The sequence below is a fragment of the Coturnix japonica genome, chromosome 35, assembly GCF_054131305.1.
Source record: "Coturnix japonica strain WE chromosome 35, WE-NBRP24, whole genome shotgun sequence".
Classification (NCBI taxonomy): Eukaryota; Metazoa; Chordata; class Aves; order Galliformes; family Phasianidae; genus Coturnix; species Coturnix japonica.
This window is the reverse complement of record NC_140697.1, coordinates 2,911,272-2,924,968: the sequence shown is the minus strand read 5'-3', so window position 1 is coordinate 2,924,968 and position 13,697 is coordinate 2,911,272. Positions and strand designations below refer to the sequence as shown.

The following is a 13,697-nucleotide window of genomic DNA, read 5'->3' as shown; positions in this document are numbered from 1 at the left end:
AGAATATTTTCTGTGGGGGGTGGGCTGAGGCCAAACACCCCATGGTGAGGCTGGGAGGAGTCTTTATAAAGTCTCAAATAGGTTGTGGATTTTTGGAGGGTTTCCTCCCCTGCCCCAAGTTTTTATGTGCATGTTTGTTTCACGGTTTGTGGTGGGTTGGCTTTTGTCAGATCTGCAGCATGGCTATTTCTGTACAAGTTATTAAACAGTAAAAAGGGAGAGAAAAGGAAGGCTGTTTGCAGTCTTGGAGGACTTTGTTACAAAAGCAAACATTAGAGTTTAATAGATTTTCACGGATGTGAAAACAGCTCCAGCAGGGGAGCTGAAGAGAGGATGGTGGATAAGATTCTGAAAGAGTTTTTGACTGCTCAGCCTCTGATCAAACCTGGCTGCTAACAGCATCAGTGGGGCCAAGCAATCACAGGTGTGTGTCTGTACACCACTTCCTTGTCTTCCAAGTACACAGTGCTTTGTGGGTATGTAAAAGGACCAGGAATCTCTGAATGCTGCGTGCATCCTGGATGACTTCAATGAACGTTGGGTACTTTCCACTGTGCAGGTGTACGTGTGAGCTCTGATGCTCATCGTTTTATAATGCAACAGGAAAGATCTCAAGAACCCCTCTGTGAGTGAAGATCAGTCAGTCAAGACTGCTGTGATCTTTGTGACCTGACTGTCCTGGCTGCTTTCAAAAAGCACCGTAAGGATACTGGCTGTTAAACCCCTGTGCTGTATGACATGTGTGTGCTCCCTGCTTCTATACACAAGTCACTAAGCAGCGCGTCCCTCATTCCAGTGAGTGGCCATGTGAATTACTAGCAAAACTGCTCGTAGTTGTGGACAGCTCATCCTTGCTGTTTAGCTGAGAAGTTAAAGCAGTAAACTGAAAACATCATTTGTCCTTTCAGCCTCAGCTTTTTCAGTCTGTTTCCCAGAGAGGTGAAAGTAGCTGCGTTGGCTGCCTCAGTACATGTCTTCCCATGCATCTCCTGGGAGCACTGTGCAGAGTTCTACTTGTGCTTACTCTTTGCTTGGAGGGGGGAGCAGCCTTAATGAGTCCTGTGAGAGTCATTCTTAGGTTTTTGCCTTGGAAAACGAGAGGATCAGAGGCATGCTATGAAGGAGCTGGCGTGCTCCTTCAGTGACAGAAAGGGAGACAGATGGTGAGCTTTGGTTCTTGAAACCTCCATCCATTTCTGCAAGGAGAGGACATTCATTCTTTTAGGCTTTCTGCATTATTTCAGTCTCTAAATGCAGTTAACAGTTTCACTTAGTGAAGTGTGCTTTAATTCCTGTCCTGTGCCTTCCAGCTGTAATGCTTGAGCAGTGGAAATGCTGTGTTTTCCCCAGGGGGGGAAGACGGTCTTGTGAAGGACAAAGTGTTTGGGAACCATTGGGATGAAAAGGAAGTTCAGGAACCGCATGGCATAAGTTTCAAAGAAAATCCCCAGGATGGTTTTTTAATCTTATAAAGGAATGATCTGCTCCACTTCTCCCTTATTTGTGACTTGTGTTTAGTTATGTCGGTGTGTGCTGTAAGGTGTGCTGCTTCAGTTGACGTTACCCAGGCTGAAAACACCAGAGGAGAGCAACAAGGATGAGACAGTATCGTGGAATACAGTGCAGTTTATAGCATGCATGTGCTGTACAAGCATTCTGACTATCAATATGCTTTCCTTGTTGTCCATAAAATTCCTCTCATTCACTTCCAGGAGAAGACTGGGGAGTCCTTCTTTTCCACGTGTTGTCTGTTCACCTTACAGACTGCATTGGAATAGTTAGACTGACATTTCCTATTTATGCACAGCTGGGTACAGGATGGGCAGTAACACACGAAGCTGTCTCGGATTTGCCCACCTGGCTCTGGTGATGTCAGCACATTTCGGTCCCTGTAGCAGTTCAGTGCTGCTGGTTTTTGCACTCTGCTGGTCAAACACTTCAGAAATAGTTGCAGAGGAGAGTTCTGTGTTTTTTTGTTTTGAATCCACCTCGGTGTGTGTGGGGGAGGCAGCTCTCGGCCCTACACTGACTGCTTTGGCAGACCCATCCAGTTTCCTCTGTAGTGTTCTCCACATGTGGTTGTGAAATCCAGTGCCTGACCTCTTTTCTAAATACTGAGTCACCATTCTTTTAAAATAAGTGATGCCAGAATTCTCCCTTGTTTTCAGGACCTTTCTTTCTACTTCTGCAAGTATTGAGCATTTCTCCCTTGTCCATTCTGCACAATCACTTTTCAAGTAACTTTATTATTCTTTTTGCTTTACTGTGTTCTGGTGTAAGTAACTGTTTGGTTTGTCTTCCAAGCAAAAGATCTGCTAACAAAGACTGCTTTCCTTCAGCAATGCAGGAGCAGCCACCGAGGAGTGTGCTGTGCCCCACAGTTAGCACAGAGCGTGTTCTTCACGTGGGCACACCTTCTGTGTGTAGAACACGGACAGTAACGATGGTGTTAGCAAAGATGAAGTGTTCTGTTTTCTCAGTTCAGTTCTGAGCAAATAGCTGATATGTCTTCACTGCACTACCCAGCTGGAACCACCTGATGTCCTGCATTATTAACGTGGTTAAATGGTATTGCGTGTAAGTAAATGTCTTAGCTTGGCCTCTTGCTAACGATGCTAGACTTTGGCTCAGAGGTAAAAAGGGACCAAATGTAAGCCTGGGCTGCAAAACAGCCAGCAGACTGAATGAGTTCACTTTTTATTGGTGAGTCGTCATGTGCTTCAAGAAAATGACACGCAAAGCTCATAGCAGCCTCACATGGATTTGGTTGAAAAACCCAGTGTTGCACAGTGAAAAGGGCTGCTCACCCTTTTATCTGTATGGTTTAACAAGGCAAGTCTGATTTTGGGCCTCCCCTGTTGCAAATTACACATTCCACTCTCTGTACCGCTGATCTGATCTCATTGTTAAGCACCACAGTTCTCTCTTTTGTTTTAATAATCACACAAAGGTCTGGAAAACTGCCATAATTCAATAAAAAAGCAAGGCTGACTTCATGGTTTCCTGGCTAGTTCTCTCCTAGGCTGCAGTGAACCTGCATATACCCTTCGGAAACGTTACTGACAACATTACGGGGTTTCGTTCTGTACAATGTAATGTTTGTGAGAGGATGAAGTGATTCAAGTCACAGGCTCGGGGTATGGTGTCACTGCAGTAGTCAGAAGTGGCATTTGTGCCTTGCTGCTCCCATAGGGATGCTGTGGGGCTCTGTTTCTGTTGGAAAGATTTCAGGTTCGCCACAGACAGAGAACAGGTTTTTGCTTTCTGTATTGTGCTTTCAGCATAATTGATCGCATCAGGTTTTGTGTGCGGATGGACAGGAGTTTGCTCCACATCAGACATGGAATGTTAGGAGTATGGTGTGCACGGAGGATGTCAGTGCTGGTTTAGCCTCAGACGTGGGGTCAGAGCCTCTTCTTTGAACCTCTCCACATTCCTCAGGATGCGATGGGAGTGTTCTACCGCTTAGAACAGCCTGAGGTGACTCCTGAAGTGTCTCTTACGATGAACCTTCGGTACTATTGGATTCTCAGAAAAGAGTCTTACATTTTAGGTAGGATGATAAGGCACAGATAAAATGAGGTGGTGAAGTTGTATTGTACGGGCTGCTCCAAAAGTAATGCCTGCCGTTTATTTCCATGGGAACTGCACCGGGTGCAAAGAGCACAACAGCACAGTTGTGTGGAGCAGTGTCAGCTACAAAGCGCCGTGTCTCAGCACTGTCACTACCAGCAGCTCCGTGTTTTGGCCAGCAAAGAACAAGAGCCGAATGCGGCGCTGCTAAAAGCTGCATGGCCAGATCTGGGGCTTTTCTTTCCTGTCCGTGCCCCCAGTGCTGCAATGCACCACATCACTGCGCTCACACACGCTGCTTGTGCTCCATCCACATTCACAAGTGGAGCTGGACGCCTCTGGCTGCCATTTCCCCGCACACTGAGGCCGTACATTGTATCGCTGCACACCCCGCTGTGTCACCCCGCCGCCACCTGCTGACAGGCACCACACGGGTCGGGTTCAGCTCTGCTGCCGTCCGCCCCCTCGTGATGTAATCGCGGCGCGACGCCGTCCTTCCGGCCGGTCGCTCGGTGTCATGGCGGCCGTCGGTGCTCTCCGTCAGACCGCCCGCCTGGCCTCGTCCAGCGCCCTGCTGCAGGTGCGGGCCGACCCGGGACCCCCGGCCCCGCCTCCTCCCGCTCCTCGCCCTCCTGGGCGGCGCCCGCGGGAGCCGGCCCGGCCCCCCGGCAGCGCTTTCCTCCCCCGTTCCCCCGCAGGTGCTGTTCTGGGCGGTCACCTTCGGGCTGAACGCGCTGACGCTGCGCTACCTGTCCAGGGAGCTCCTCGACGTCGTCAGCGTGAGGTGACGCCGCGCTGCCCCGGCAATGGGAGCCGCCGGGAACCGCCTCTGGTGGCCGGGTTTCCTTGGCACGGAGCGGGGCCGACCCCGTGTCCCGTCGTGTCTCCCGCAGGCTGACGCTGCTCTATTCCACCGCGGTGTTCCTGGCCAGGGAGGCGTTCCGCAGGGCCTGCTTGAGCGGCGGCGCGGAGCGGAGCTGGGCCGCGACCATCAACCTGCTGTGGCTGACGTGAGAGCGGCTCCGCTTTGCTTTAGAGCTCACTCCTGGTTCCGGCTGGAGGAGGCGGCGGGTCCTGCAGCGGGACCTGCACGAGGCGGCCCGTGTCTGCAGCCCGTGTCTGCACTGCATGCCGTGCATGTTTTCTTCTGCTGACTCCACTGCCGTTGCCTGGAAGGCTCACTGTAACAGTTACATTGGGGCTATCAGACTCATAGCTGCAAGTAGTAGCTCGCACTGACAGGTTTTACACCAAAACTTGTAGCTACAATAGCAATGAGTTTGTCTGATCTCTTTCGACATACGTAAAGTACAGCAGCGTGGGAAATTTGAATCAGATTTTCTCTTGTTCTTTTTTCTGCTGAAGGAAACCTGACTGTTTTTACATTAACTTTTTAGAGTCCCTCTTGGTGTCTTCTGGTCTGTTTTCCTGGGCTTCGTCTGGCTGCACGTACTTGAAGTTCCGGATCCATCCGTGGTTCCTCACTATCAGGCTGGCGTGGTGGCGTTTGGCCTCTCTGCAGTTGTTGAGCTTCTAGGGGAGCCATTCTGGGTTTTAGCCCAGGCTCACCTGTTTGTAAGGCTTAAGGTTAGTAGGGAAGCTGTGAGCATAGGGCTGTGTGGGACGGAGAAACTTCGTGCTGAAAAAGTGACGTAATGGAAATGAAGACCAGATTCCTGAACTGGATCTGTGCATGTTCAGGGGTGCTTAAAAAACAAATGAAGCTATGGGTTGCTTCGTGCTGTACGATGTAGTCATAATGTATTTGTAACGTTAATTTGCTCCTGTTTAAAAAAGGAAGTTAATTTGTTTAGAAGTTACCTCCCTAATGCTCATTAAATGTATAATCACAAGTGTTGCTCAGAGGGAGGCACAGACGCCTTCCACACTTCTGCTTTTCACTGTCGGTGTGAGGCTGTGAAATGCAGCAGCTGGGGTCACGATTGTGCCAAGCAGGATTTACTCCCATGTGGGTCCCACACAAGGGAGCGGGGCAGTGTGATGGGGGAAAAGTGCCCTATAAGACTTGAGAATGTGCAGAGATGCTGCAGCGTGAGGTGGTCAATGCAGCAGCAGAACTGTGGTAGCCACACTGACTGTGAATGCCTTACAGGTCCTTTGTGGGTTGTGTGTGTGAAACTGGAGTGCTTTGCCTTCCTGTAGGTGGTTAAGCTGGCAAAAATGAGCGTTGTCTATTTTCTCTTTCTTGAAGGTAATTGCTGGAAGCCTTTCGATAGTGTCAAAATGCACTTTGACAGTTATCTTAGTCATCCTTTATCCGCAATGGGGCCTTCACATTTTTTCCTTGGCTCAGGTAAGTTTCCTGTATTCTGTATATAAATTCTTGCTCTGAAATGTTCTTTGCTGCTGTCTGTGACATTTAACCTGCTAGATAACACTGAGGAGGTGAGAGAATGTTCCTCCGAGGTGAGGGTTTAAATGTGAAGGATTTTGGTGATAGACGTTACTTGGCGCGTTGAGCCCAGTCAGTTTAATGGGCACCTTTGTTGTGTGCCTAAAGGTACATTTTGTGAATAAGGTTGTTACGTTGTGTGTGCTTTAGCTGTTCTTGAGGGCAGAGGGCTGTGATGCTGATCTGCTGATTAAAATGAATTTAAATCAACAGTACTCTGTGTGTGGGGAGGGGAGTTACAGTAACGCCTTCAGCTAGGTTCAGAGTTGACAGGAGGAAGAACTGCCTTCACTTCTCACTGAGTTCTCACTCATTCTTTGTTTTTTCCCTTCCTTGTCTTTCCAGCTTTTGTACACCAGTGTTCTGGTGCTGTGCTATGTGGTTTGTTTTGCAAAGTTCTTGGGGTCTCCTGAAGCAACAAAGAAGTCATTTCCGATTACAAGAATGAAAGGCCTGTTACCTAACTGGATGGCGGATAAGGTGGGTCACACAGTTCATTCTTAAGTCTTTGACGAGAGCGCTTTGAAAACTGGAGTTGATGGAGTGACTGAGAGATTATTTCTGCTCCTGGACACCATGGCTGGTTAGGAAGCATGGTTGCATAAAATTCCATTCACAGTTGTTGCATTCAAATCCTTGTCAGAAAACCACAGTGAACCTGGAGCTCTTTGTTTCTGGGCCTCGTTGGCTGCCTCATCTGTTGATTGGAGATGGAACATTTACAGTGTTAAAGGGAGTGAGCTGGTATCAGGTAGAAGAGAATCCAGGGTTGTCTTACAGAGCTGGTACTTCAACTTCTCCTCAGACAGAACGTGGTGGTGCACAGCGTCCTGCAGATACTCAGATCTCTGATGTCCTCCAAAAAGGAAATGGGGCAAAGAAAGAAATGAAAAGGCAAAGATGAGGAAGAGACTGAGAGATTGAGGACATGAAGGCAGTTCTGTCTTGTGAGGCTTGCAGGAGTGCTTTGAAGAGCACTGAAAGATGTACAGTACTGTGAGGGGCAGAGTTATATTGGTCTGCTAAACAACTTTTCCCCCTCTCTGGTTACTGTTGAGTGATTTACTCTGTAGAAAACTTATGCAGTTCCTTTGTGTATCTGCAAAGATGGTGATTTTCCACAAGGGAGAAAGTCAGCCAGACCAGGGTGACGCTGCTTCTTTGATTTTGCAGGCTTTCCTTAACTGGAAGGAAGCATGGCTGACTTGGAGCTTCTTCAAACAGTCCTTCCTGAAGCAGATTTTGACAGAGGGTGAGGCTCGATGTGTGGGAATGCTGGGGGAAGGAAAGTGGATACAGGTCACAAAATGGACAAGGAGCCTGGGAAGGCTGGGAGGGGATGGTGGTCAGAGCGGCACCAGCAGGTGTTGGCAACCCAGGTGCAGTTACGGAAGGTTTGTGGAGGATCAGAACTGTACCGTCCTGCTGGACATGTCTCTGGAATGCGTCCTGTTAGCAGGGCCTGGACACACACGGGGAGAGATGTGGGGGTTTGTCCTTACTTCTGTGTTTTCAACTTCAGGTGAGCGATACGTGATGACTTTTCTGAATGTGATAAACTTTGGCGATCGGGGTGAGTGTGGCGATGCTGTGCAGCAATGACATCACTTTCTAGTTGCTCCTTTTTGTCTGCTTCTGAAAATACTGAAAATATTAGAAACCATTTGAAAATAACATGAAAATTTTGGAGGATTTCAGTGGCGCTGGGACGTTGAGGTGCATTTCAGAGAATGATGGGTAAATGGTTATTAAATATAACACACACCAAAAACAAGAAACAAAACCAGAGCAACTTGTTTGAGGGTCATGGATTTAAGGAATGCTTCTCCCTTGGATCAAAACTTGGCAGTTGTGCCTCTTCTGCTGTGCGTCTTGTTTCTGTTTTAAAAACTTGGAAGGAGGCAGCATAGTATCTGATACATTGCAGTTCCTTCTCTTCATTTTCTTGGCCCTGTTGTCTTCCTTTGCAGTCTGTTAGCTGTTACAGCAGGAACACTGTTGTTTGTAGCATCACATCTCCAACTGAATGTGCTCCATAAAAGCAGTGTCCTTACAGAGTAATGAATGGCAGCAGCAGTTCAGGTGACAGCACTGGCTGCGCCACAGGCTGATTCTCTTGCATCTGGATCTTTTATCTTCCTCTGTAGTAAGAACTGAAGGGGCTGCCTGGGGGTGTCTGGGGCTATTGCTAGATTTGCTCTAATGCTGCATTAAGTTCCACTGGTTCTCTCTTTGTTTATCAGAAATGTGGAATAGGAATTTGTGCCAGAAAAAAAGTGACAGCTTGTTGGTGTGTTTTGTTTGTGAAGGTGTGTATGATATCGTGAATAATCTCGGGTCGCTGGTGGCCAGGTTCATCTTTTTGCCTATTGAAGAGAGTTTTTATGTCTTTTTCACTCAAGTATTGGAAAGAGGGAAGAATGTAAAGGATCAGAAGCAGGTACGTTTGTTAGTATTGGTTCCACATGAAATGCTTACCTTCTGTTGGAGATCAATTGTATCAGGAGTGTGACTGACGTGTGTTTAAATAACTGAGTGTAAAGATATTTGGAAAGAAACTTGAAGTGGAGACCATGCCGAAGGAGTCTGGACAAAAAGCAAATGGATAAAAAGGTAGCGAAGTAGGAGTTACGAGGTGCAATGACATAATGCTGCATTGTCTGGTAATTGAAGTTAAAATCCTCTACTCCAACAGCATGGTGCTTGTGCACCATGTCTGTGCAGCTGTGCTGAGGCAATTACTGTAGGTTCAATCTCTTTCCAGCAAATAAGTGGCACTTGACAATATTTGACTGACTTGAAAATACAACAGGCTGGTAAGCATTGAGCGCTTCAGAGGGTGCCCTTTCCAGAGGAAGACAGCTGTGTTTTGGCTGAGCTTTGGGATTGTTTGCGCAGTAACGATGGTTACATGAAGGAGAGGTTTCTGTATGCTCTAGAAGAAATTCTTGGTCAGATAGGAAGGTCCCAGTCAGCCAAGTGTCATGTCTCACGTTAATGGTAGGCTGACAGAGGTGTACCTGTGTGTGTGTTTGACGTGGAGTGTTCATGGTGTGTTTGTGTGTGGGCTTATCCCGTGCACCTGGCAGGAGGTTTGACTCCTCATGAGGGGTGTGGGCAGCTGCATCTTACCATGTACAGAACTCACAAGTGGCTCCTTATGCTGTGGCGAAACTTGTAGTCCAGTGTAACAATGAAGACGTGGCCCTTTTGGTGATTCAGGCTGTGGCCCTGGGCAAATGCTGTGCTTTTCTTTGCTATTTACTGGCTGCTGTTTGCCCCTTTCCTTAAGCCCTGAAACAGAGCTGTCAATGGCTGATCTTTGTTGAGAGTTCTGCATATAATACGGAAGAGAATAAGAATACCTGAGCACAGCTGGAAGCCAGGACCAAGTGTGTAGGTGTGTCAATACCAAAAAATAGTCTTGGCTGTGCCTTGCATTGTGCCAGTGGACTTTTTCCCCCTGGAACAGTTTCTCTTGGTGACAGCAGCAGTTGTGCTGGTTCTAGTTCGTGTAATTGACTGCTGGGTTTTGTTGTTTTGTTTCTGTTTTTTTCTCCAGGATGATGTTGCTATGGCTTCGAATGTGTTAGAACTGCTGTTGAAGCTGGTGCTTCTGATTGGCCTTACCATTGCTGTTTTTGGATGTGCCTTTTCTCAGCTGGCTCTGGATATTTATGGAGGTTCAATGCTCAGTTCTGGAACAGGTAAAAAGCTTTAGCTGTGTTTTTTGTTTCTCAGCTCTGTTCTGAGCTCTTGGCTCGGTCAGCTTTCTGTCTGAAAAAAATCAGCTCAGGTTAAAAGGAGCTTCAAGTAGCCTCATTCTGGTAGAATTATTTGATTGCTTTGCCCTCCTGTAGATGCATGCATTTAGAATATTCCAACTGTAGCACCACAGCTCCCAAAGTTACCTGCAGGGATGCTTGCAGAGGCTGGAATGTAGCCCAGCAGTAGTTTTAACAATATTAGGAGGTTTACAAGGAAGGAAGGATAAAGCATTGGCTTTTCCTGACTTGTGTCACGTGTACCAGCTTATGGCCCAATAAATACAACCACCACTTTTGTGGAGGAGATCTTGTCTGTTACATTAATAGCTGCTGCCGCCTTGTACTTTGTGTTTGGGTTCCCCTTGCTTTGTTTATTCTGTTTGTCATCTTGTCAAGATGTCCAGACCAGAAGCTTCTCAAAGGGACACAGAAGTTGCTGTTATCATCGGTGATAATGTTACAGCTTCTGTTGTGGAGTATGAAACTGTGGCTTTATAAAAGAAATAATGATCTCTTTATCCTTGTAATGCTGCTGTCTTTATTTTGTTGTAGGTCCCGATCTTCTCCGGTGCTACTCGTTGTATGTCCTATTTCTTGCTGTCAATGGAGTAACAGAATGTTTCACGTTTGCTTCGATGTGCAAAGAAGAAGTGGACAGGTGAGGAGTACCCCCAGTGCATCTGTGTGTGATTTGCATGGAGTTAAGCATGCAAATGGGGAACAATTGTTCTGCTTGGATATTCGCTTGGAAATGCTTTTCTGTTACTGAGAAGGCAGTTTCTTTTTGCAGTCGTTTTAAGGACTGTGTGCAGACCTCGATGTAAAAGCTTTAGTTTAAACCTTTGGGTAAAAAGGATCCGAACTGACAAGGTTATTAGCTTTTAATACACAGCAAACTGGGAAAGTAATTTAATGTGAAGTCTTATTTTCTGTACATGTACGTGAATAGAAGCTTCAGTTTTTAAGGTGGACTGTTATGTTAAACTCCTTAAAGTCTTGCAGCTGTTAAAACTTCTCAGTCACAGTTTCTATAGATCACATTTGGGATGACATGAGTTCAGTGGTTTATCGGCCTTGAGGAGAGCTCTGGACAAGATGACTTCCTGTGATGTTTTGCAGCCTGGATGTTTTCTTGGTTCTCTGTTATGGTGTGTTGGCACTGCAACCTGATGGCTGCCATCGGACTTGTTTCACTTCTGTGGCTGTTGTCTATTACAGCTCTGTTCCAAATTAATTAGGCCTTTATTTTTTTTAGGTCATTAATTAAAAGAGATCCTCTTTTAGCAGTTTAGCAATTGAGCAATTCTTTTTAGATGTGCAAGGACTGCTTTTGTCCCCCTTTCCAAGTGTGATCTTCTCTTTAAAGCCACTTTTGGAGCAGGACTAAGTGTCACCCTATTGAGCGTTATTGTTCTTCAGTACCGAATAGAGAAGGAAAAAGTCCTCAGTGTTTGATACTGCTAATTATTGTTAGTAGGTTTTCTGAAGTGAATGCACAGGTGAATAGTAGGATAGAATTTCCTTCACTTAAAGTAGTTGTTGGTTTAGTTTACTCAACGTATTTTTCATTCTTGTGCTGCATTTCTTTTCTCAGCCTTGCCGGCTGTTAGCAGATGACAGGAGTTGTTGCTCCCATGTTTTAGAAAGCGAATGGATTTTTATCTTCTGAAAATGAGTTTAGTAATTAAATAGTGCAACTGCATATGTTGTTTATATTGTTTCTTCTTCCTAGGTACAATTTTGTTATGCTGGCCTTGTCCTTCGTGTTCCTGTGCATCTCTTATTTCTTGACCCGCTGGCACGGAAGTGTTGGCTTCATCCTTGCCAACTGCTTTAATATGGGTATTCGCATTGCTCACAGCATCCAGTACATCTATGAGTACTTCAAGGAAAGCTCCTACAGACCTTTGACAGGCTTGCTTCCCTCACCGTTTTTAATACTCGCTTATGTCATAAGTGGAGGAATTACTGTTTATTCAGAGGTAAGTATCTGCCTCGGGATGTTCCTTTCACTGCGGAGGTTTGTCAGATGGCTTCATTACCAGAAGGAAAGAAATATTATCAACAGGAAAGGCTTACAACCATAGCCTTGGAGATTTCCATTACATCTTGCAAGGCTGCGTATAGATCTATTAAAAATGAAACAAAGACATGCAATTATATTGATCTTCAGATGTGTGCCTGCTTGCCTTCTCCAGGTGGCAGAGAACTGTGTACCTAATGAGTCAGACAGTTCTGCTGGCCATCTGTATATCCACATTCTTAGTTCTTGGTAATTGATGGTGATAGTGCAAAGAAATGGTCACTAAAGATTCGGTTAAAAAATAAAAAAGCAATGCAGGGGGAATAAAACAACAACATCTATCATGTATGTAGCTGGTCTACCTTGTGCCAACTGGTTTTCCTTCAGTTGCTGGTTTCCTTTGTTTTAGGCATTCTTCTGCTGCGATAAGGGTTGGATGTCAAGGCTGATTCACATCAGCATTGGGGCGCTGTGCTTTGCAGCTACCACCATTACCATGTTCTGCACAGAGACCAAGCTGGTCCACTTTGTCAGAAGCCAGTTCCTCTCCCAGTATATGAAGAAAGGAACATGAAATGCTCGTGGGCAGAATAATTCTTGTTCGTGGCTGCAATTATGGAGGGTTGTATTATTTGCACGGGTCTGCCTGGATAAAGGTTTCCACATGAGTTTGTTGGAAGTATTGATAGTGACAGTACAAGTGGTTGCTGACTAAACTACTCTGTACAGTGAAAGAGAGCCGAGTAATTTTCTCTTCATGCATCATTCGTTCTTAGCTTTTCTTCCAACAGCCTCGTTGGTGATGAAGGTCTGTAGTGCACCTGCCTGACATGAACTGATGGCCAGAATTAATGTGGGGAGCTCCCATTCTTACTGGTAGGGAGACATATATGAAGGCATTGTATGGCTTACGTCTTAATTAACATGTAATTAAGAATACCCTTATTGAGGATGGTGGGCTGTTGAAAAAGTTAGCAAAGAAATGGTTTGATGTTGAAAAACAAAAACCAGAACCAAAACCTGAAGCAAACACTGGAGCGAGGACCAAGCACGAAACCAGTACCAAAGTGGAACGTAATGCAGCGCAGAAAAACCTGAGTTATCGGTGCCCTGAAGTGAGAAGCATTAAACAGACAGTTCTGGTACTTGCAGGGAAGCTACTGGAATATGCAGCGTGTCCAAGTCCAAGCTGGCTGTGTGAGTTTACTTCTGTCAGCATCATTCATGTAAGGAGAGAATCGATTAGCTTGTCAGAAATGCTCTGAAGCTTTTCTCTAGACAGAAGTGTGGTGGGTTTTTGAGCAGTGCCAAACAACAGCTGTGAATTACAGTCACGTCCAAGTTCCAGAAGGTAGAGTTAAATATCATTGACTTCACTGCTGTTCTGTTCCTACCTGAGGTGATCAGTGCAGTTATGAGCAGATTTGTCTCGCCTTTCTGCAAAGTGGAATGTTGTGTATGTTGAATGAGATTTCCTTCTGGGTTTGTGCGTGTTGGATCTCTTGCTTTTGGATTAAAAAAATGCTGCTTTTTCTTACAACGAGGTTTTTCATCTGGTTGCTCCTTTTTGTGTTTGTTATAAACCTTTGTGTTGATTTAATTTATTGAAAATGTCAATGCTCAGAAGCAATAAAGCATTGAATTTTGTTTCCTAAGGGCGCCATGTCGTATTGCTGGTCTAAGATGTGACTTCAGAGCATACGAGCAGCACGTTGTAACAACCAGCATTCCCTTCACATGGTTTGAGTGGAGCAGGAAATGCCAAGTGTGCTGAGACGTACAGCATGAAGACTTCACTGTCATCACATAGCAAACTCCACAGGTCCTGAGACAGCTCTAGAAGCATCTTCACTTCCAATGGCAGTGAGGAGTTGGTACCAATGGACAGAGCTGACGGGGTGAAATGCTTTCTGGTATCGCT

General features: G+C 46.0%; 1 protein-coding gene and 1 long non-coding RNA gene across 2 annotated transcripts; both read left to right on the top strand.

Annotated features, from left to right (window-relative positions):
• Positions 1-4,316: 4,316 nt before the first annotated feature.
• LOC146755197 (uncharacterized) lies at positions 4,317-5,426 on the top strand. The gene is made up of 2 exons (XR_014938309.1): positions 4,317-4,357; positions 4,467-5,426. It is a non-coding gene; the product is annotated as an uncharacterized LOC146755197 (long non-coding RNA).
• Positions 5,427-5,788: 362 nt separating this feature from the next.
• On the top strand, positions 5,789-13,431 carry LOC146755196 (man(5)GlcNAc(2)-PP-dolichol translocation protein RFT1-like). Its single transcript, XM_085526215.1, has 8 exons — positions 5,789-5,887; positions 6,332-6,466; positions 7,160-7,238; positions 8,296-8,426; positions 9,549-9,693; positions 10,306-10,411; positions 11,486-11,735; positions 12,186-13,431. Exons 2-8 carry the CDS (start codon positions 6,431-6,433, stop codon positions 12,348-12,350), a joined length of 912 nt encoding a protein of 303 aa, XP_085382341.1. The 5' UTR covers positions 5,789-5,887; positions 6,332-6,430; the 3' UTR covers positions 12,351-13,431.
• The last annotated feature ends 266 nt before the right edge of the window (positions 13,432-13,697 follow it).

What these genes read in the sequence shown, in the direction of transcription:
- LOC146755196 (XM_085526215.1), top strand. Translation starts at nt 6,431, where the DNA reads ATGAAAGGCCTGTTACCTAACTGGATGGCGGATAAG. An exon ending in CTAACTGGATGGCGGATAAG is followed by an intron (nt 6,467 to 7,159) that starts GTGGGTCACACA and finishes TTGATTTTGCAG; the next exon opens with GCTTTCCTTAACTGGAAGGA. An exon ending in GAATTACTGTTTATTCAGAG is followed by an intron (nt 11,736 to 12,185) that starts GTAAGTATCTGC and finishes CCTTTGTTTTAG; the next exon opens with GCATTCTTCTGCTGCGATAA.